At 52.7% G+C, this 21,721-nt stretch overlaps 1 protein-coding gene across 5 annotated transcripts in view; it reads right to left on the bottom strand.

Moving 5' to 3' along the window:
• Nucleotides 1-2,076: 2,076 nt before the first annotated feature.
• The window catches only part of STK32C (serine/threonine kinase 32C), a 95,404-nt gene continuing 75,759 nt past the window's right edge, over nucleotides 2,077-21,721 (bottom strand). For all 5 annotated transcript variants that reach the window (XM_063338844.1, XM_063338842.1, XM_063338845.1 and 2 more), the window contains 10 exons: nucleotides 18,047-18,198; nucleotides 14,594-14,767; nucleotides 14,040-14,077; nucleotides 12,521-12,610; nucleotides 11,952-12,055; nucleotides 11,737-11,853; nucleotides 9,089-9,214; nucleotides 8,790-8,921; nucleotides 6,748-6,815; nucleotides 2,077-5,933 (listed from right to left, as the gene is read on the bottom strand). In XM_063338844.1, coding sequence (XP_063194914.1) covers nucleotides 5,795-5,933; nucleotides 6,748-6,815; nucleotides 8,790-8,921; nucleotides 9,089-9,214; nucleotides 11,737-11,853; nucleotides 11,952-12,055; nucleotides 12,521-12,610; nucleotides 14,040-14,077; nucleotides 14,594-14,767; nucleotides 18,047-18,198 — 1,140 coding nt within the window. In that variant the 3' untranslated portion in view covers nucleotides 2,077-5,794. The remainder of the gene's footprint in view (nucleotides 5,934-6,747; nucleotides 6,816-8,789; nucleotides 8,922-9,088; nucleotides 9,215-11,736; nucleotides 11,854-11,951; nucleotides 12,056-12,520; nucleotides 12,611-14,039; nucleotides 14,078-14,593; nucleotides 14,768-18,046; nucleotides 18,199-21,721) is intronic.

The raw sequence follows: 21,721 nt of genomic DNA, 5'->3' as shown, positions 1-21,721 counted from the left end.
ACCAGTACAATTCAGAGACAACAATTGCCTGGTCCAAAGCAAAACACAATACGCAATGCAGCATATTGGGCTTAAAGGCATGCACACTGACAGAAAATGGCATGGAGTAAAAATGGAGTGTGAGGGCACCCCGCAGCCGAGCCGCCTGGCACAGGGCAGCCAGCCGTGACAGACCTGCCATGGTGGTTTAAGCCCCTCAGCTTTTTCAGCCCCTGTAATTTAAGGGGGCGGGAACTGCGGGGAGTCCTGGTGGACAACAAGTTGCCCACGAGCCAGCCAGGTGCCCTTGTGGCCAAGAAGGCCAGTGGTCTCCCGAGGGGCACTGAGAAGAGCGTGGCCAGCAGGGGGAGGGAGGCCATCCTCGCCCTCGGCTCTGCCCTGGGGAGGCCACAGCTGGAGCACTGGGGCCAGTGCTGGGCTCCCCGCTTCAAGAGGGACAGGGAACTGCTGGAGAGAGTCCAGGCTGCGGAGATGCTGGGGGACCGGAGCATCTCTGTGCTGAGGAAAGGCCGAGAGCCCTGGGGCTGTTCCGCTGGAGAAGAGCAGGCTGAGGGGGGATCTCATCAATGCTCAGCAAGAGCTAAAGGGCGGGGGGCAAGAGCATGGGGCCAGACTCTTCTCAGTGGTGCCCGGGGACAGGACGAGGGGCAACGGGCACAAACTGGAACACGGGAAACTCCATCTCAACAAACATGAGGAGAAAGTTCTCTGCCGTGAGGGCGGCAGAGCCCTGGCACAGGCTGCCCAGAGAGGTGTGGAGTCTCCGTCTCTGGAGACATCCCAAACCCGCCTGGACGCGTTCCTGTGCAACTGCTCTGGGTGACCCTGCTCTGGCAGGGCTTGGACTGGGTGAGCTCCAGAGGGCCCTCCCAGCCCCGGCCAGCCTGGGATTCTGTAACTATCCTCACCCCGCTACCTTTGCCTTCTGCCCCTTGTGCAAGGGGTGAGTGACCCAGCTCGCTGGGTGCCCTGGGCCCTCTGGGGACACCCATGAGGGGGTCACACCGTGCACAGCCCTGTTGGGGCCAGGGCACGGGGCTGCCAACCACCAGCAAAGGGGCCTGCAGAGAAAGGCAAGGCTCATATATTGATTTGTCTCTTTCCTTTACCACTTCTTTTGAAGTCAGGAAGAGCCTTTGTAGATGCTTTCTACACCGAGATAAAGTAAGCCAGCACATTGCGCCAACAACCATAATGAATAATTCCAAGTACTGATGAGGGATGAAAGAGAAAACGCAGAGACCTCCTGACGTTCCCCAGGGCCGTTTTTATTGAGTTTAAGACACAAAATCCAGGGTTGCAGTGAAATACTAAAATGCCAGTGCCTCGATGGCGGGTGCGGGACACGGCGAATGCACCCTGTCCCCTGCGTGGGTGCATCCCGGCACACACCACCCCACTCTCCCGTCCCAGCACCAGCCGTTACGGACACAGTGACTCAGAGCCCGCAGTGCGGGTCCCCCAGGCAGGGCGACCCCAGTGGGTGGCCATGGCCAGGGCGCTCATCCTCACCCGGCCCCTAAAGCCACCGTCCAAAGGGCCCTCGGCCCCACCGCTGCACAGACGAACTCTCCCTAGGGAATTATCAATACCCTCCAACCGACACCGGGAAGTGGGAGGCTGTAAAACGGCTGGATTCAGCTGGTCCCCTTATGTCTGACGGTTCCTGCTCCTGTCCCAGCCCTGGCTCTGCGCTTGCAGGGAGCGTCCCAGGGCGGTCGCCGGGCCTTCAGCAAGCTTTCCGCATTTTGATGCTTTCGTGGTTCATGCCTTCACAGCCACATAGCCCGGCTTTGCCCGGCACCACGCAATTCGCAGCAAATTAGAAAAAATCCTTGGCATATCGACCCACTCGCTGCACAGCTGTGAAGCCCAGCTGCTGCTGGCCAGGGCGCTGCCGGCAGTAGCCCACAGGGCACACAGCAGGCTGGGGGGACCTTCTGGCCCCGACACCCACTGCTGTAATTCGGATGGATGCTAAAGAGCTCCAGTCTGTGATGGGCAACATGAAATGTAATTATAACATCCACTTTTTGCAAGATTTGGTGTTTTTTTTTCTACAGATCAATAACCTAGAAATGACAACAAATACTTGGCAATGTTAAAAATACACATTTATTACTCCACAAATGCAATGGCTTCTCGCAGTATTTGCAAAAACACAAACTTGTCATAACTTAAATATTCTGTGACATGGTAGAATTTTCATGCAATAAAATTACAGAAATGTATTAACATAAAATACAAAGATATACTTTACATATATTTCCACTGGAATAGTTTTAAAAAATAGCCTACCAAGGCATCAGGATTTCAGCACTGTCCAATGTCAACGGTCATATTATTGGCCTTTTTGCTATTATTTTATTACTCTTACTCTCTTTTTGGCAAGGCGTACAGTAATAAAGAATTGGCAACAGAAGAAACATCAGGACCTGATCTGGCATTTGTTTTCTATGCAAAATTCCCAGTGAAGTCTGTGGAATTCAATGGAAACACTTAAAAATATGCAACTTTGCACAACTTCATAATACAACAGAGAAAACAATCTTATGGCAAGGAATTTAAGGAGAATAATTTATAGGTGATGTAGACTTTTCACAGCGAATAATGACACGCCCTGTATAAATCTGTCATACAAAAAATACATGTATTTAAATATTTATCTACAGAAAATTATTGTATTCTGGTTGCAGTGGAGATGTAAACGAGAGCTGTCGGCTCTGCGCCAGGGGGTTTGGTACCAGGAGTATTTCACGACTTCACTGCGAGTTTTGCTCACCCCCGGGGCTGCGCTGGGCTCCAACGCCACGGAGGGACTCACGGGAGAGGAGCGGTTCGCAGCATTTCAGCGCCACGTGTTTTTCCCAGGAGCCAGCCCTTCCGCAGGGAACAACCCTTCGCACCAGAATGGGGACGGGACACAAAAGGGCCCCAGCGAGCAGCGGCGCAGCGCGGACTGAGCGGCCCCGTGTACTGAAACCCATCACGGGCATTTCGACAGCGAAGCAAACACGTATCCATTTCTAATCATTTTTTCATTTCCTAGTTGCTCTTTTCTTGTCATTCCTTCTCCAGGGACTAGGCATAAGCATCACTAAAACCTGGTCCCCAGCGGGCGCCGGTGAAGTCACAGCCAGGCGCTGCTACAGACTGACAGCGAGTACTCCAGCTGGACTCGCGGGGTCTCTGCCACTCAGCGCAACCAGCCCCGAGGTCTGTGCCCTGTCGCTTCTCTCAGTGATTAGGGTTTAGCAACAGATTGAGGCAGGAAGCAGAGATTCCCCAGCGCATCCCTGGGAACACGGGGCTGGGTTTCAGTGGTGCTTCCCGGGCAGCCAGAGTCTGCCCCGAGTTACTTCGCCTGGGAAGGAGCAGCTACCTGGCGTCTCCCCAGAGGCGTCCCCGGTCTCTGCCGAGTGCTGCTGAGTGTATTTTGCACAATTTACCCGGGAAGAACAGAAATGACCCACACAGGCAGGGTTTGGGGTAAGAAACAAACATTTCAGAAGTGAGCCAGCTCCTCCCTACACACGCCAACCTCGACCTCAAGGGCCGTTTGTCACTTGTCCTAAGGAAAGCGATGAAAACGTCTGATGAGACACGTCCTACCAAAGTGCCAACGTCTCTCCTGGCCCGAGAGCTTCTGGGTGAATAGGATCTCTCTGCATCTCATATATGGGATGTTTTGGTCCAAAAATAAGTTACGCTCCTTGACCTTCTGACAGTCCAAACTTTTGCCATTATTTACAGAAAGATGATAAACAGTGAGATGGAGTTTACTGAAAAAAACCTATCCGTACCGGTGGAGTAACTCATCCATAATTTTTAATTCCTGAATAAATACCTGGTTTTGACCCTTCTTCTGCTTCTCTTGCCCCACCTGAGTCCTGGCAGGCCAGGCGGTGGGTCTCTTGCCCCTCGTGGCAGCAGGGCTATCAGAGTGCTCTGATCAGAAGCCAATTAGGTGATCAGGGTAATGAGGTTACCCGGGTACCAGTGATCAGACTGGGAGTTTGGTGGGGCGGGGGCAGGGGATGAGAGCAGGTGCCCTCCCGCAGCCGGGGAAAGGCACAGGGGGAAGCGTTTAGTTCAGACCTCGCTCCCCGCGTGGCTGCAGCTCCCCTTCAGCCCGTCATTAACGCAGCCCCTAACGAGGCGTGGGCCCTGCCCGTGCCCAGCCAGCGTCCGTGGTCCGGGGGACGCAGCCGAGGGCCGGGTGCTCACCGTCACCCAGCGCCGCCGCGGCCGGGGCGCATACCCCGCTCTGTCCTGCAGTAACTGAGCAACTGGGCTCGGAGCCTCGGCCACCCGCTGCCCCGCACCAGTTGTGCCCGCACACCTGAACGCTTCTTTTGGAGACTTCCACGAAAATTTGGTTCTGCACAATTTTAGCCACGTACTAATTTCCACATAAAACTGTGGAAAATAAATGCATCATCGTCATTTTTCGTATAAAATTGTTTCGTACCAGTTACACCTTTCTATTTTATTCACCAAAACCAAAAACCGCAAAACTTGTCCTGAAAGAGTCTGCATCTGTTAAAAACGTTTTCTATCCATGTTTGCATTAGGAATATCCAGGAAGGATGCAAACCCTGCACTCTCCTAAAGTCTGGCAGCAAACAGATGCCGAGAGTTTGAAGGTGAAGGCAGTTCTAAGGAAACCCCGTGCACCACAATAGCCGTACGCTGCAGCAGAACCCATGGCTCATTTTTAGCAATAGTAACCAAAAGCCACTCTACAGCAGGTTAAGCAATTAATATAATGAAGGCTTCTGAAACAAGAAGAAAGGCAATATCCACAGCTGGGAACAGTTAAAGAGATCTTCCGTCTCAGTAAGAAGTTAAAACAGGTATTGGTAAATTATATACAGTACTTCTACTTTACACTGGAAATAAAGTAAATTGAAGGGTGAAATGAGCTATTCCCCTCTCTCCTAACCGAGCAGCACTGCAAGGCCACCCACGTGGCCTCCAATAACACCTGAACCTGTGACAGGCTGCGTCCCCCGAACCCCGACAAACAGCACCGAGCCCTCCGGTCCGTTCCCACAGCTCCTCGCCACGCGCAGCAGCTGGGTGAAGAAAGCAAATATTTTAAATACATTCTGCATTTCAATTACATGTTTAATCGCTACCCAGCCCCAGAAGAATCCATGGAGTGCACAAAACACGTATATGTGCCCGAGTTGGGAAAGGAATTGTGACAGGTGACGAGAGGACAAGGACGCGCCTGGGATGTCCTTGTGCTGCAGGACCCAACAGCTGGAGGCTCCCAGGAGCTGGTGCCGCCTGCCACAGCCCGGGGGGGCCCGGGGCTGCCCCCATGTCCACGAGGATTGCATGTCCCTGTGGCAGCCTTTACGAACAGGGAGTGGCAAAGTAAAACTTAAACCTCCTATTTATTCAGCCTCCCTCCCTCTCCACACCCACTCGGTGTCTTCCCTTGTACCCACGGACGTAACTTCTTTCCTTGTCATCTTACTGTATTAAAAACATGTGCAGATCAGCGATCTGACATTAAAAAAGAACAAGTAAAGAAGTTGATCTACCTCCTTCGACAAGTTGCATAGCAAGTATCTTTACCCACGACAGGCAGCCAGCGTGCCGAACTGGCGATCCGTTAAATCCAGGAATGCAGTTCTGTAAGAACTATCTGTTTTGCTACAGCTTGGCAAGACATTGTCGGTGCTCTCCGGTGGCATCGGAGGACAGCCTGTGGTGCTCAGCGCAACCTGAGAACGGGTTTTTGGCGCGGCGGGGGCCAGCGGCCCTCGCCCGGCGCTGCAGCCTAGCTGCTGCCCGCTGAGGAGCAGACGGAGCTGCACATGTTCAAGTTGGAGGTCTCAGACTCGGCCTCCGTCTCGGCTTCGTCGGTGGTCTCGGCGGGGAACATGGACTCACTCGTCGGCTCTTGGCTCTTCTTTAGCCTGCGCAGAGCAGAGGAACTGGGCGTTACAGTCGTACCCCGATCAACCACCCGCAGGAGTGCTGCGAAGGTGGGCTGCAGCAGCCAGCACGCCCCGGGCCGCCCAGGCACCGCTCCTCATCGGCTGCCTACAGCAGAGCCACCGTAAACGAGAGGAGTCTTCCCAGAGCACGCAGAGCACATAAGATGCCATGACAGGGACCAACGTATCAGCAGAACACACTGAAACGCTCTGAAATACTCCACAATGACCTCCAAGGGTTCAGCTTTCGGGAGCGCTGCCCACCCAGACCTTGGCCAGGAGTGCCCTGTGCCGTGGCCAGGTTCCCGGCCACCCACCGCCTCCCCACGGAGCCGTCTCCTGCTTCCCTTAGGAACCAAACGTTCCCGTGTGAGTGTGCTCGAGCACAGGGAAAAGCAGCTGCTTTAACTCCAGCGCTTTCACTGCCCACTCATGACCTGCACAGATTTTAGCACGTTCCTTGCCTTCATTTTCCAAAACTTCATCCTCTAAAAGCAGGATGGACAAGGAGATGCAACGGGGGAACTGACGCAGTGTCACATACTTATGTTAAATCCCAGAAGTGGCTCTGCAGCATGTTTTATTTTATGGTAGTGATTAATAATCCCTGATCTTGTCTCCCTTTTTGGTGAGAACTGCTCTTCATAGAGAGGCAGCGCCTGAGCTCCTCGGCTGATGTCAGTCACCCAGGGCTAAGCCGGCAGCGAGATGTCAGGCACCGGCACTCTGATTCCTAAGGGAAGTCAGGAAAAAGAGTATTTTTTCCTTAAAAAACAACACCCCGCACACTCACTTCTCTCTGTTAAAGATGACAAAGTCTTGCTGGATAGCTTCAAGGCATTCTTGGAGATAGTCATTTTCCTGTTGAGGAAAAACAATACAGGCATAAGCAGCCCCATTTCCATGGCATTGCTACCTCCAGCACGGCCGCGCTTCCAGCTGTACGCACGGAGCCTCCCGGCCACCAGGAACTTCAGCCAAAACAGATGATGGAAGCAGCACCACTGATTGCCTTCATGGCTTTCACCGGTAGCTTGTTTGATCTGCAGTGAGCAGAGTTCTCCATAAAATACAGACAGCACACACGGTTTTCCAGATAAACACAACACGTTTATCTGTGTATTCTGGTCTGGGGAGTCCTGTCTGCCCACAGGAAGGAAAGGCAGCACCGGGGAGAGACCAGCACAAAGCCTGTGGCTGTGAGTCCTTGCAAGAACACAAAGTGGCACCTTGTCCCACAGTTGGCTGTGCACGGTCCCCAGGGGCTGGGCCAGTACGCTGCTCGCACGCCTGCGGGGATGTCGAGGGAGGTGATTCTCCCCCTCTACTCCACTGAGACCCCACCTGCAGTACTGCATCCAGTGCTGGAGCCCCTACTACAAGAGAGATATGGACGTGCTGGAACGTGTCCAGAGAAGGGCCACGAGGATGATCCGAGGGCTGGAGCACCTCTCCGATGAGGACAGACTGAGAGAGTTGGGGTTGTTCCGTCTGGAGAAAAGAAGGCTCCGAGGAGACCTTACAGTGGCCTACCAGTATCTTAAGGGGGCCTCCAAGAAAGCTGGGGAGGGACTTTTTAGGATGTCGGGTCATGGTAGGACTAGAGGGAATGGATTAAAACTAGAGATGGGTCGATTCAGACTGGACGTTAGGAAGAAGTCCTTCACCATGAAGAGCCACGGGCCATGGGTGGGGGCAGGCAAAGTGCCCTGCACTCTCTTGGCAGCAAAACCTCTGAGAAGTGTTTGCAAATTTGCTTATTCTGGTTTTTTCCTCCCTCACTTCCCGATTTATTCTTCAGCATTTACAGTAAGTGTCATTGATCGCAGCATTAACTCCCGCTGAAGAGGGAAGGGATCCATTGCAGTTAATTGGCAGAGACAAAGAGACAGGCAAAGTCCTGCCCGGCGCTCCCTCCTGCCCTCAGACAGCGGATGGTCCTGGCCTCGCCGGGGGGGGCAATGTTTGCTCCCTGAGTCTGGGATTCGGGCAGCTCAGAGGCACTGCGCGGGGGAAGCAGGAACGGTGGGTGACGCGTGTTTGCTCTCTCTGGCCTCCCCGGCACAGCACCCTGCCTGCAGACACCCCTTACAGACCCCCGGGTGCTGCAGGACCAAGTACCGGCTCTGCTGCCTCAGGAGCTGATTTACTCCTGGGACGTGTCCGCTCTGTAAACCCAAGATTTTTGCATTTATCTCCCCCGCGATATAAAAGCACCGTGACTCCCACAGTGAAAAGAAGACACAAATGCATTGCATCTCTAGCTTGGTTTCCTGGCTAATGGGTCCCCCCCTGCAGAAAGCACTCGTGGGCACACCTCTCCCACGCTCGCGTCCCGGCCTCCCCGGCAGCACAGCCACAGCTTGCCGGCACAGGAGCCCGGCAGAGCCGCAGGGCTCACCCGGCACGGCTCGCGTGGCCAGGGAAAATGCGGGACAGTGACCCAAAACCGGACGGACTGGCTGGATGTTTCTGCGTGGCTGTCACCAGCACGTGGATACACTGCTCCCGAGTAACCCCACCCCAGCGCAGACACGGGGCAGCGCCTCTCAGAAAGGTGAAGATCATAAGGATGTGTATTTTTTTTTTCCAGTTTTTCTCTTGACCGGTGTGCCCTGACCTCTGTTTCTCATTTCATTTTCCAAAGTACAGATTACTGTGAAAGAGTTTTATCAAACTTACATAAGAGGAACATTTGGTTGTTGAGAAGACTCCATCGGGCAAATGTTTTTATCAAAATAAATCTGCATTGTCACGGTAACTACTGCTATACACCCCCAAATTCAGCAGCTCAGCCTTTTTTCCTGGCTGGCCGTTACCCCAGAAACCACTTACAGACTGCGAGCTGTCTTTGCTGTTATCCCTCGACTTGTTCTTCGCAAGCCTCTTCTTCTTCTTGTGCAGGGGCCTCGACTCCAGAATCATCTCCTCCAGCTCGAAGGTGGGGTCGCAGTGCAGGCGGCCCTTCTGCCGGGACATGGGACACAACACGCGTCAGGCACAGAAGAGACACTTCCAGCAAATACGCTCAGAATCTACTTCTCCGTCAGAAAGCCTCTGCTGAAAGCAGTGGTTCCTCTAACGATGAGAAGCGGCCCCTGCTCGGGGCCGGGACGCAGGTCGCTCCTACTCACATTGGGGACGAAGCCCGGTGCCACCCGCTTCTCGCTGACATCGCTCCAGACCACGCCGGACAAGTACGCCGAGGCCTGAATGTCGGCCAGGCAGGAAAAGCGATGCTCGGGGTTCACCGTCAGCAGCTGGGGAGAGAAAAGCATTTCCATCGGAGGAGAAAGAAAAGGAGCCCAGCAGCAGCCTGCCTTTAGGACGACTCAGAGGGTTCAGCCATGCAGCGACCCTTCTGTCACGGGAAATACGTAACAGACTACAGAAAAAAACACACTAGAAAAATCTTCTGGAGACTGTGAAACCCGACAGCCGAAAATACGGTTCCGTGAACTCTAGGACCAGTGCGGCGTTGCTCCTCCCGTGCCCACCTGTGATGCACGACCCTTCCCCACAGCACCCGGGCCTGCCGCCCCCGCGCACTCCCCCCGTGCCAGGGACAGACCTTGCTCCCTTGCACAGACATTGACTCCCCCAGAGGCTCATCGTTTCAGTTTCAACCTCTGCATGTCCTATTTTCACACCACTTCTGTGGCACCAGGGGATACTACGCTGTTTATCACACACACGGATTACCAAACACAGAGAAAAACATGCAAAACCATCACTCGATCCGCTGAGACACCACTCTGAGGACACACCTGATTTTTCAAAGAATTGAGCAGTGTATGCTCAGCTGGCTTGAGTTACACTTCCAGCGCTGCTGGAGGTACATCTAACACAGGGTCTGGGTAGGGCTTCCAGAAAATTCTCTGCCTAGTCTCCCCCTGTGACAATCTCCAGCGAAGCTCAGTTGATGCCCCCTTTGCAGGGCATCCTCAGCGCCCCGTGCGTGTCCCCCGTCTCCCAGGTGTGGGATGCTCGTGGCAGGCGAGTTGTGCCACCCTCTCCCTCTCCAGGAGCCGACCCCCTGCATGCCACCGCCACCAGTGCCGGAGCCACACCCCACCTCTGGACCAGCTCTTGCCATTTCTCCAGAGCACCTACAGTTGGAGTCCTGGCTTCTGGCTGTGCCAGCTCGGTTTTGGGCATCGGCAAATTGAGCGTGTGTGGGCTCCTGACTGCTGGACACCTACGGCAGCACCTCTACAAAATGCCCATCTAGAGCTGTTTCCTTTAAAAAGCTATAGCATAATGCTAGGCAAGCTAATTATAGGTGGTTACAACCTTTTTGCAGAAAATAAAGGCAGCAGTGAGTATTCTTCCAGCGCCGAGGCAGCTGTGCAAGAAGCAGGCAATGGTCACTGTACCTACAGCCCACCAAGTGCCCGAGCACAGGGATGCTTGTGAAAGGGGCAGGGGAAAGACCGCCTCGACCAGCAGCTGCCGCCAGGGGAACTCTTCAGACACTTTTAACAATATAAAATTATCATCACCTTGAAAATGAAAAGGGGGGAATTCCCAGTTCCCAGGTAAGGCTGCTGCAATGGCACTGGCCCAGCGGGAAGGAGAGACGGGGCGTCGAAGCCGGCCCAGCTGCAGTGCCGCAGCAGGGAGCGGGAGCTGCCCCTGGCTGGCAGAGACCCTCTGCAGGGGTGGGCAACACGGTGCCCGACATCACCCTGGGCACCAGCACAGCCCCCCAGGCTGGGGCACCCCGAGCACAGAAACCCCGGTGCTTTAGGGGCACACGGGGGCCCTGCCAGGCTGAGGTGGCTGCTGGCATCTTCCTGGTGAGACGTTTAATTCCCGCCCGGTCTCCAGAAGCCCGACTGCAGCCCAGCAGATGGCAATGTGAACCTGCTGAATGCCGCGGTGCGGTCATAACTAACAATGCTGCTTCTCATTAAAACAAAATCTAATTATGTGCACTGTCCACCCAACATTAACTTAGACTGGAGTCACTTATTTGCTGTCAGTACTGTGAACATCTTTTTTATAGCGCACCCATCAGCTACTTTTCTGAATTCTCAAGCAAGCAGAAGCTAATCCTACAGCCTCCACACCAAACCAGCAACTTTTTGTGTGTGGTACAAGAAAAGCAGCAGGTCATCCATAGGTATGGAACCCCCCCAGACAGTTCTCACAATCAAACACACCAAATCAGACCCTTCGGCCTGGCGGAACTGGTGAGAAGGAGCAGCTAATGCAGCGTAGAATCACAGAACGGCTTGGGTGGGAAGGGACCTTAAAGGCCACCCAGTGCCACCCCCTGCCCTGGGCAGGGACACCTCCCACCAGCCCAGGTTGCTCCAAGCCCCGTCCAACCTGGCCTTGAACCCCTCCAGGGATGGGGCAGCCACAGCTGCTCTGGGCAACCTGGGCCAGGGGCTCACCCCCCTCACAGCAAACAATTTCTGCCTCACATCTCATCTCAATCTCCCCTCTTTCAGCACACGCTGCTCCGTCACACAGAACTGTCTCGCTGCCTTTTTGGGTTACGCCGATCACAGAGGGGGATGCTGGAAGGGCGCAGTCCTTTGTCACACCACAACCAGCCTTCTTCCTTCCCTTGCTATCAAACTAACGCATCTTATTACAGGGATAATAAACAAACAAAACACAAGATTAATCTGTGCTTAAGCCTGAACAAAGTAATAAAAATTAGTCCTATTTTGATTTTACATTATTTATTAATACACTGAACATTTTCCAGCTAGTCCCACACACACTGCAGCTAATGTACAATGTAAGCCATGCCAGCAGGACGACTTACCTTTCTCAATAGAGCAACCATTTCTTTTGACCACACAGACGAGTACTGAACGCTGACGGTACTGAAGAGCTGAATTAAAGACTCCACGGGGTTGTTGGAGTGGATGTCGTACGGTCTCTGGGGGAAAAAACGGACAGATGAGAAGAAATTCCTTTTCCTGTCTCCAGTCGTTCAGAAAGCGCGTTCTTCGACCTCGGAGGGGCCGGGAGCCTTACCCAGCCCCGCAGCAGCTCGTAAGCCATGATTCCCAGCGACCACCAATCAACCTCGAAGGAGTAGCCCGTCCCGCCGTTCATGAAGGAATGGAAAATCTCCGGGGCTGAAGAGAAAGGGCAAAATGCAACAGGTTATTTGCTGACTTCAGTTTGTTTCTATTTCAGTAGTGAACCTTAGGGTTACTTTTACGCACTAAGGGCTGAGGGGAGGCTTGGCGAGCCGGGGGGAGCAGGGCGAGCAGCAGCAGCCTGCCCTCGCTGGCAGCTGGGTTTTGGGGCGCAGACGGGGGGAGCCCTCCCAGCCGGGCAAGGGAGGGCAGGAACCGCAGCAGGTCCCAGCCGGGGGGTGGGGAGGGCAGGGCGGGAAGGGGAGGGTGTGCTGACAGCCGTTCGTTCACTCCGGGAGTCTCACTTTTCAAACGATTAGGCTCCGCTGAATGAGTTGGGCACATGCATTAATGTGCTAAATTAATTCGGTGCCTTTGTCACGGACAGGGACTGTCAGGCAGCATGCGGTGAGCACACCGAAATGTAAAATACAGATGTAAGGAACAGCTATTAGTTCTTACCCATGTATGGCTTTGTTCCAGCTAATGCAGTTGCTCTTTCACCGTCCCTAATTATTGTTGCAATATTAAAATCTGTTAAATGTGCATGACCTTAAATAAAGACACATTTTAAGAAGGAATTAATGGCAGCGCAGAACATTGGCAATGCAGAGTCAGAACACATTCCTTTTCATAAGCTCCTGCCCTCGGACGGTGTGGCACGGGCGCAGGCAGGTCGGGGACAGACCCCACCGAATGGCCACAGACCCTGGTGCTTTCCCAGGACCTCGGGCGGGCCAGCTGATGAAATGCAAGCTGGCTTTGAGTCTTGGTTTTAAACCACACGTGGAGCCAACCAGTAACCTACGCCAGCTCCAGCACCTGGTCAAACTGCTCTAGCCAGGAACTACAGCCAGGGAAGAAGACAACAGGGCTATACTAAATGTTGCCTTGGTCACATTGATTAAAACCCTAGAGCCATTTTTGATGAAAGCCACTGAACCACAACCACCCAAAGTCCCGGAGCTGAAACACTCCACTGCCACCATATAGACCACAGCAAATTTGGACATACAGCTGAACGAAACCATAACAACACTTCCCAAACCCTACGCCAGTACTAAGAAATCATTAAGATACTTCAAAAAGTGCTCGAACACCTTGTCTTTGTTTCTACTTTCTCTGTCATCAGGACTGAAAGTTAAAATTCAGAAAAGGCCAGTATTTCCAAGGGAGCCTGGCATACAGAAAACCGCCCACTTGCCCCTCTGGAGGCTACTTGCTGCTCTCTGTCTACACGGCAGCTATGGAAGCGGTGTGTAAATCCCGAACTGCCTCGTCCTGTGACGCTTCCCTTACATCCCCTTGTTCCCATTTGTGTTTGGGCTTTACACCCTATGCTATTTCCTAATTAACTTCCATGCAAGTGCAGGTTTTGGTTTTTATGAGGCTTTATGATAAAACTTCGGTGGTTTGGAGCCTGAGAGATTGTGTCTTCGTTTTATAGGATCTACTGCTGGAAGAGAGGTTCATTATAGGATCTCCTGTGGTATTGCTCCTGTGTGGGCCACTGAGACAGTGTTACAGTGGATGCTCCCGTAGATGCTCTCAGCCAGTTCCTGAACTTGCTCCACCTGGCTCAGCCCAGATCCATCCCCCCCGGAAGACATCAAAACTATCCTAAAAGTGTATGTGCAGATCACTTGCTCTAAAACTCAACAAACTCAGTTCTTGTGCTTTGTGCCCTCCACGATGCCAGGTACCGCATGTCTGGCATGGGCGACCTGTGCACTGAGGCACCAGCGAGAGAGGCGGCAGAGCGGGGGCGAAGCGAGGTGGGGGCACAAGGAGAGCAGCCGCCCTTGGTGGGTCTTCCCCGGCATTACAATGCACAGGTACGTGCGGGCAAACGCTGATCAGTTAGGAGGAGTGGTGCCTTTTCCACACTTTTTCCAGATAAAAAGACACACAGTATTCAGGCCTGTAAAGACTCTGTCCCTCAGATGAAGGAGACAGACACAGCAAGGCAGGGAGGTCCTACCTTGCTCATCGAGGAGGATGTTGTCTGGTTTCACATCCCTGGAAAAGAAGCAAGGTTACAGCAAGATAAAATGTCTGTCAGCTCAAGGATGCAACTCTACAGCAAAAAACCTGCAACTTCTTTATTTACCAAAAATTAGAAAGGTATAAAACAAAAACACCCCAACGTGAGACAAGTCTCTTTATGATGAACTAGAAATACGCTTTTACTGGGCAACCAGGCAAAAAAGTGGGAGCATCGGACTTGTTTGGGCATTTTTTCCACATAAAATTAACAACACAAGACCGGGCCTATTTCTGTGAAGCCCTCGATCGTTTGGAAACCCCTCCCGGGAGAGCCCTGGCAAAAGCGTGAGGCTCCCTCTGAGTGACGGGCAGCAGGACCAGTGGCCGGAGGGTGCCCAGGCCCAGCGCTCCGGCGCGGTTTAACGCCAGCAGGTCCCCAGCACAGGGACACCCATGGCGTTAGGGGCCTCCCCGCAGCACAGACAGCGTCGCCCACCCCAGACCAGCCACGAGCGGCTGCCGACTGCGAGGCAGAGACTGCGTGGTTACCTGTGGATAATATGTTGGCTTCGTAGGTAGTCGAGAGCCAGTGCCATCTCACAGATGTAGAGTTTGACCGTTTCTTCCGTAAACTGAACGTTTTGCTGCAGATGATAGCGCAGGTCGCCACCGAGAAGCAAATCCACCACCATGAACATGTCCTCCTCGTCCTGGAAGGAGTACCTGTGGGACCGGCGCGGCGTGAGCGAGCACGGGAGTCACAGAGCCAAGTCAGGCTCTTTCCCGCTCCTAATTACACAGCTCCTGCGAAAACTGCCAACACCCCCACTACCAGCAGATGCCCCCTTCACTATTTACACCTTTCTAATTAAGCAAGCGCAACTCAAAAAGCCGTCTTGCTTTTTAACCCGTTGGTACCCTAAGCGACACATCCTCTGAAGAGGTACGTATCGTCATTACCCCCCCTCGCCCCGCCACTGCCACCTCCCACAGAGCCCAGGCAGAGCTCGGGGCTTTCACGCTCCAGAGAAACTCCCCATTTTCAATTGTGAACAATCTCATAAACCTATACCTAAAATATCTCTGCCGATCCTGAAAAAGAATTGGAAAACACAAGTGCTAATTTAACCATAAAAAACAGAAAAAGAGATTTATATTTACTGTAGAGTAAAACGCCTCTCTAAATCTGCAGTGGATCACGCAGGAGACTGATAGCAGTGAGGATACACTACAAAACAATGTTCAATTGTTATATTTGGCGACAGTATTTCTGAGGAAAGAGTATGTGGGATTGTATAATACTTATGAATCACACACTTCTGCTCTCATCTTGAATGTAGGCTTATTCTAAAAGTACGAGCTGAAAGGGAAAAATTTGCTGAGAGCAAGTTTTCTTATGAATTTCACTCCTGGTTGGAAAAAAATATTTCATAGAATCATTTAGATTGGAAAAGACCTTTAAGATCATTGAGTCCAACTGTTACCCCAGCACTGCCAAGTTACCACTACCCCACATCCCTCAGCCCCACGTCTGCCCAGCTGTTAAATCCCCCCAGGGATGGCGACTCCACCACTGCCCTGGGCAGCCTCTTCCAACGCTTGACAACCCTTTCCATGAAGAAATTGTTCCCAATATCCATCCTAAACCTCCCCTGGCACAACTGGAGGCCATTTCCCCTTGTCCCATGGCCTGTTCCTTGGGAGAAGGGCCCGACCCCCCCTGGCTGCCCCCTCCTTTCAGGGAGCTGTAGAGAGCGAGAAGGTCTCCCCTCAGCCCCCTTTTCTCCAGGCTGAACACCCCCAGCTCCCTCAGCCGCTCCTCACCAGACTTGTGCTCCAGACCCCTCACCAGCTCCGTTGCCCTTCTCTGGACACGCTCCGGCCCCTCGGGGTCTGTCTTGTGGTGAGGGGCCCAAAACTGGACACAGCCCTCGAGGTGGGGCCTCACCAGCGCCCAGTACAGGGGGTCAGTCACTGCCCCAGTCCTTATGGCCACACTGTTCCTGACACAGGCCAGGATGCTGGTGGCCTCCTTGGCCACCTGGGCACACTGCTGGCTCATCTTCAACCAACACCCCCAGGTCCCATTCTGCCGGGCAGCTCTCCAGCCGCTCTGCCCCCAGCCTGGAGCGTCCATGGGGTTGGTGTGACCCAAGGGCAGGACCCGGCACTTGGCCTTGTTGAACCTCACACCATTGGCCTCGGCCCCTCAACCCAGTCTGTCTGGGTCCCTCTTAGAGCCTTCCTACCCTCCAGCAGATCAACGTCCCGCCCAACTTGGTGTCCTCTGCAAACTTACTGAGGGTGCCCTCAATCCCCTCATCCAGGTCACTGATAAAGATACGAAACAGAACCAGCCCCAATAATGAGCCCTGGGGAACACCACCTGTGACTGGCCACCAACTGGACTGAGCTCCATTTAATTTGCAATTGCCAAAATGCTGAAAAAATAAATATTAACTTATTTGGCTGTTCTGGAGTAATGGACCAACAAAAAGAATGTATTATCAACTTCCGTCACTTTGGGTATAAAACTTTCTGAATTTTTGAAAATCTTCCTGCCCACCAGCCTGCCGCGCATCTGACATGGCCAGAGAAGGAGGGGAGGCCCGTGGCCACCCGAGGTGCGCAGCCTCCCCCGGGAAAACTGCTGCTTGTGCCCCTCTTCTGCCTCTGTGAAACCCGGGAGCCGTTCACGAGGCACCGACGCCAGCCTTAAACCCCCATTTCAATAGTAACAAAACCCTGGCAATCTGAAGGAGATTTCTGTGCACTGTGCATTGCAGACGCACTTCCTTGTATTGTTTATGTCATATATCATTTTTGCTTACCCATTCTTTTCCAAGTAAGCATGCCCTTTATTTTACATTTACTATTTTCTCCTTGTGGTTGTGGGTGCACAAATTTTTAGGCCATCTCAAAACCTGCTGGGTTGGAAACACCACCTACCTGCCTCGATGACACTCTCTGTGCTCTCTGAACACCATTTTCTAAAACTTGTAAATTAATTTATGGCGTGCAAAATTTGGTCGTGATATACCTGAGGTCTACAGGAATATATTTTATTTGGCCAGTGAACCTGTTGCAAAGCACTTTTTTGTCCTTAGTCTTTCTCCAGCAGAAGGCCATGAATCTGATGATGTGAAGAGATCTCATAACTTTTTTTAAGCAGCTGATCACTAAAAATAGTTACATTTCAAACTGCTCCATACTAGCTCAACTGTGCGCACACTGGCAAAAACTATCCTCATTACCGGGTAGTGTTTTAGGGTCTAATTTAAAAAAAAAGTTCCTCAAATCAGGCTGAAATCTAACAAATAGCTTTAGTGGGTAATGCTTTTGAAATGCATCCTGTCTGGACAGTTACAGTAAAAAATTATACACAATACAGAGGGACCAAATACTTACTGTGTAAAACACCATAAATTTTGTATCATTTTTCTATTAATAAAAGTTATAAATCATCATCTCTAAAAATGTTAGTTTCTTTGACGTTTCAAGCTGTTACTTGCAACAAAATTTGGCCCCAAACAGTATGCGATTCACCAGAGTGTCCCAGTTCTCAGTACCTCCCTGCACACGGGAGGGACTATTTCTCTACCGGCTCTCACCGGAGCACGGTACTGCCTGAAGATACCTGAGCCCACCAGCACCCCAACACACCACGGTACAGAAATATTTTACGGTTAAATTGGCAGGGGGCCCCTTAGGAGGGACGTGATAGTGGTGTTTGCAAGGAGGCTGTGAAAAACACCCAGGGGTTTTGATGGAAAAATCGAAGCTAAGGCGTTTAAAACCTTTGATGCCATAACATTCAGGTATTGTCTGTGCCACATCTCCTGAACACATTTCACATTATCAGGGACTTCCCGGGACTTCCACGGTAGCAGCTCACTGGGATGCTCCCACGGATGTCCTTGACCCCAGGGGATGGGGAGGACGGGGCGCTGTGAGGAGCTGAGGGCAGGCGGCCCCAGGAGGCAGAGGGGAGGAGACGCTCACCAGAGATTCACCAGGAACACGTGCTCGATCTCCTGCAGGATTTCCAGCTCTCTGAACACATTGCGAACCTCATCTCTTTCGATGCACTGCTGTTTGTTCATGTACTTCATGGCATACATCTTCTCGGTGTCTCTCTTCTGCACAATACACACCTAAAGTACCACAGAAGGGGAGGGAAAAATGAGATTTAGCGAAATGTTCCATATTCCCACTTGCTGGTCTACTGGGCTGAGCCCCACGGCGCTCAGCGCTTCCACCCTGCTGCCAAATACTTCTGATCCCTGGGCTGTGACTTGGGATCTGGGAGACGAGCATCCCTGCTCCAGGCGCAGCGTCCCCGGGCGCTGCACCACCCCACCCGCCTGCCTGTCACTGCGCACCCACACACGGGCTTCCCCTAGGACATGGCGCACGGCTCCGGGGAGAGCTTTCCATCAGGGAATGGTGTCTGGGAGCGGTGGGGGAGAGCTTTGTGCTCCTCGTTGCCTCCGCACGGAGACCAGCTTTGGGCAATCACGGGGCTTCTCTCCCAGCCTTGACTCCATTCTGCTCGTGGCCGCCGGCTGCCAACCCCCAGCAGACTGGTTTGAATCTATTGCGTGTGTAGCTGTGCTCTGAAAGGTCAAAATAATCCTACTTGTTTTAGCAGAAAGCGATTAAAACGTAAATTTGTTAAAAACAACCAGAAACACTGTGCCCCCAGGAACGCAGCAGCACTCTCCTTGCGAGACCCCGTACCCCAGCACCCCTCCGGCGCTCCCAGCCCAGGCTCCCAGCCTGCGGCAGGACCACGCCATGGCCAACGCGATGAGTCCTTCCCTGGGCACGGGCCAGGCTGAGGACCGAGCTGGCTGCTGCTGGCCAGTCCCTGCCCGGTCTGCTCCCCACCGCACTGGCCCCCACGGCCTCTTCTCCCATCAGGAGGCCATGGTGGGTCCCCACGCGAAACCTCAGCGTCCCAGTGCCGCTCGCAGCCGTCCCCGTCCTGGCACGCAGAGCCCGGCAGCCTCGGGCAGCAGCGGAACCCGGCACCCGGCCTCGGCACCTGCTCTGCCGACAGGCACGAAGCCCGCTGGGCTGGCACGGCTTTCCAGCCAGCATTGCCATCGGTGTGCCCCTCCTGATACTAATGACACCTTAATTACCAAGATAACTATATTTAAAAGAGCTAATTAGTTATCAAGGTAGCTATTTTTAAATGAACTAATGAAATTTCTTCCTCTGGTATAATTACGTCTGTCCTCTTTTAATTATCAGGCATGCCCATTATTAGAATGCGCTGGTTATATTTTCTTTGAAAAATAAGTAATTTGGCATTTTGGTCATGCCGCCTTCATCTGGTGCGGTGCAGGGAGGGTGACCTGGGGGTGGCTTCACGCAGCTTGTTAGAGAGCGGGTCACACTGACGCAGCACGGGAGCAAGTACAGCGCGTTTCTGTGGAGGGCAGAAAACACCGCAGACAGACGGGAGCCACCGAACTCTTCCGCACTTCTAAAATACTGCCATTAATAACCATTTGCAAGTGCTAATGGCGCATAATATAGTGTCATCGAGGACACATTACAGCAAGAAGGTGACAAAATAATAGGTGGTTATCGTTAGCCTGATAAAAACATCCCAATTAGTGATGCGCACAGAAATTACGGGGATTATTCTGCCATCATCATTGCAATTATCGTAAGAACGGAAAATTACATATTGAAATAACTCCAGGCACAGCTCAGACCTCATGCTAAAGGCTCGCTCACTGCTCGGGCGGCTTGACCGGAGCAATGTTCTCTGGTGGCACTCAGGCACCACTGGCAGAGCCCCCCGTGGGGGACGTGGGAGCGCGTCGGCCATGGCAGAGCGGGGCTCAGGGCGGCCAAACCCCAGCTCAGCCCCTACTGACCCCCGCTGCCGGCTGCCCGACCCTCACCTGTGCCGGTGTTGCCGATGGCATGCTCTCCCAAGAGCCGTGCCCTGCGCCGAGCTACGGCCAGGCTGCCCTGCCCCGCGCGCCTCCAAGCTATCGGCAAGAACCGGGGTCCCTGGCCCGACCCCCCGCATGGCACTGTCGCCCCCAGCGCCTGCAGGCGAGCAAAGCTCATCAGCTACCGCTGCCAGGGACTGCTCCTAACAGACACGTATGGTAAAACCCTGCTTCATGCAAACTCACAATAATGAACTACCTCGTCCAATGCAAAGCACCAGCAGGATCTGACCCCTGCCTAAAGCAGACTAAACTGGTTGTTCATTTAATAAACAAGGCAAAAATAACTTTATATTTCATAAATTCCTTCAGCAGAAAAGACCTAACAATATCCCTTTCAAACATAGTCATCTAACTTCTCTAAAAACAAACCTCTGAATAACAGCCATCCAGGCACTGAACAACACTCCTTCCTGATGTCAGTTTATTTCACATTATGGCTAGAAGCTCATTAATGTCTAAATTTTTTTATTTTTTTTTTTTAGGGTGTGACTTGCAATATCTTAACAGGCATCGCATTTTATATTTATGTCATTTGCGTCTTGTTTCTCCGCAGGGAAAATGGAAACTTAGTACAATAAATGAGAAAATGATGAAAACTTCTTGTACTCTGTAATCATAATAAATAGTTCTCTGAAAGGGAACAGCGTCACCTACATACAAAGCAACGCCAGTTTCAGGCCCTCTGGAAATTGTTGTTCTCTGTTTTCTGGCGAAGAACACCAACGTGGGGGTGGATGGAGATGTCCCTCCCAAGGCTCCACGAGCGCTGGAGTGGCAGGGCAGCCCCTGGGATGAGCGGGAGGTGGCGTGGGGCGCGTGCCTGCGGTGCCCGCTGCGGTGCTCCCAACGGCACAGCTCCCGGGCGGCACAGCCGGCAGCCGAGGGGCAGCCGGGGCGAGAGGGCACGTCTCCGCTGCCCCCGGTAGGCTCTGTTTGTACCGCTATAGTTACCACAGCCATTAATGGCTAATGATCCCGTTAACACAGCTCCTGGCAGGGATCCAACGGGACTCACAGCAAGGCCAGGACCGGTGTCGGTGCTGCCCCGGCCAGGCTCAGCTGCCTCGGCCCTCTGCCACAGACCCTTCGTAAAACACCCCTGGTTTCAGAAACGCGTCCTCACCTCCCCCAGACAGCAGTGCCTCAGTCTTTTCTTTTTGTGCTTCTCCGCTCATGCATCTGTTCCTGGGGAAGGAGTAAACGTCTACTTGGTAACAAGTCAGAGTGGTTTTTTAAATTAATTTCAGTCCATCTTCAAGCAGATCTACAATGCAAAGCAACGCAAGAAAGCAGAAAGAAGAGACTACTTTGTCCTCATTCTGCACGATGCGGTCCCTCGCCGCACAAAGGAAATTTTCAGTGGTTAAATACAGCCATTAGAAAAAATTCTACGTAATGCTGCCAGATTTGCGAAGCAGAAGGCAGGCATCAGCTGGTAGTATATTGCTCAAGACATGGCACATGAAAGATTTAATAGAGTCCCAGATACCCTGAACATTCAGCTGCTGCCAAATGGTTTGTATACAGCTGCCTTTGCTTTTATTGCATTAAAGGCATAAAGGGTTTGGAGCTTGCATTTGCGATTCAGGACATGAGATGTGCATTTAACATCTCCCAGTTCGATCTCACTTTATGGGGCCCCAGACAATGACAACGCCTGTATTGTCACCATAGCTGGCAGAGTCTTCTCATCTGAATC

This window comes from Chroicocephalus ridibundus, chromosome 6 (genome assembly GCF_963924245.1).
Source record: "Chroicocephalus ridibundus chromosome 6, bChrRid1.1, whole genome shotgun sequence".
Lineage (NCBI taxonomy): Eukaryota > Metazoa > Chordata > Aves > Charadriiformes > Laridae > Chroicocephalus > Chroicocephalus ridibundus.
Note: the sequence above shows the minus strand (reverse complement) of the source record. Positions and strands in the feature narration are given on the sequence as shown.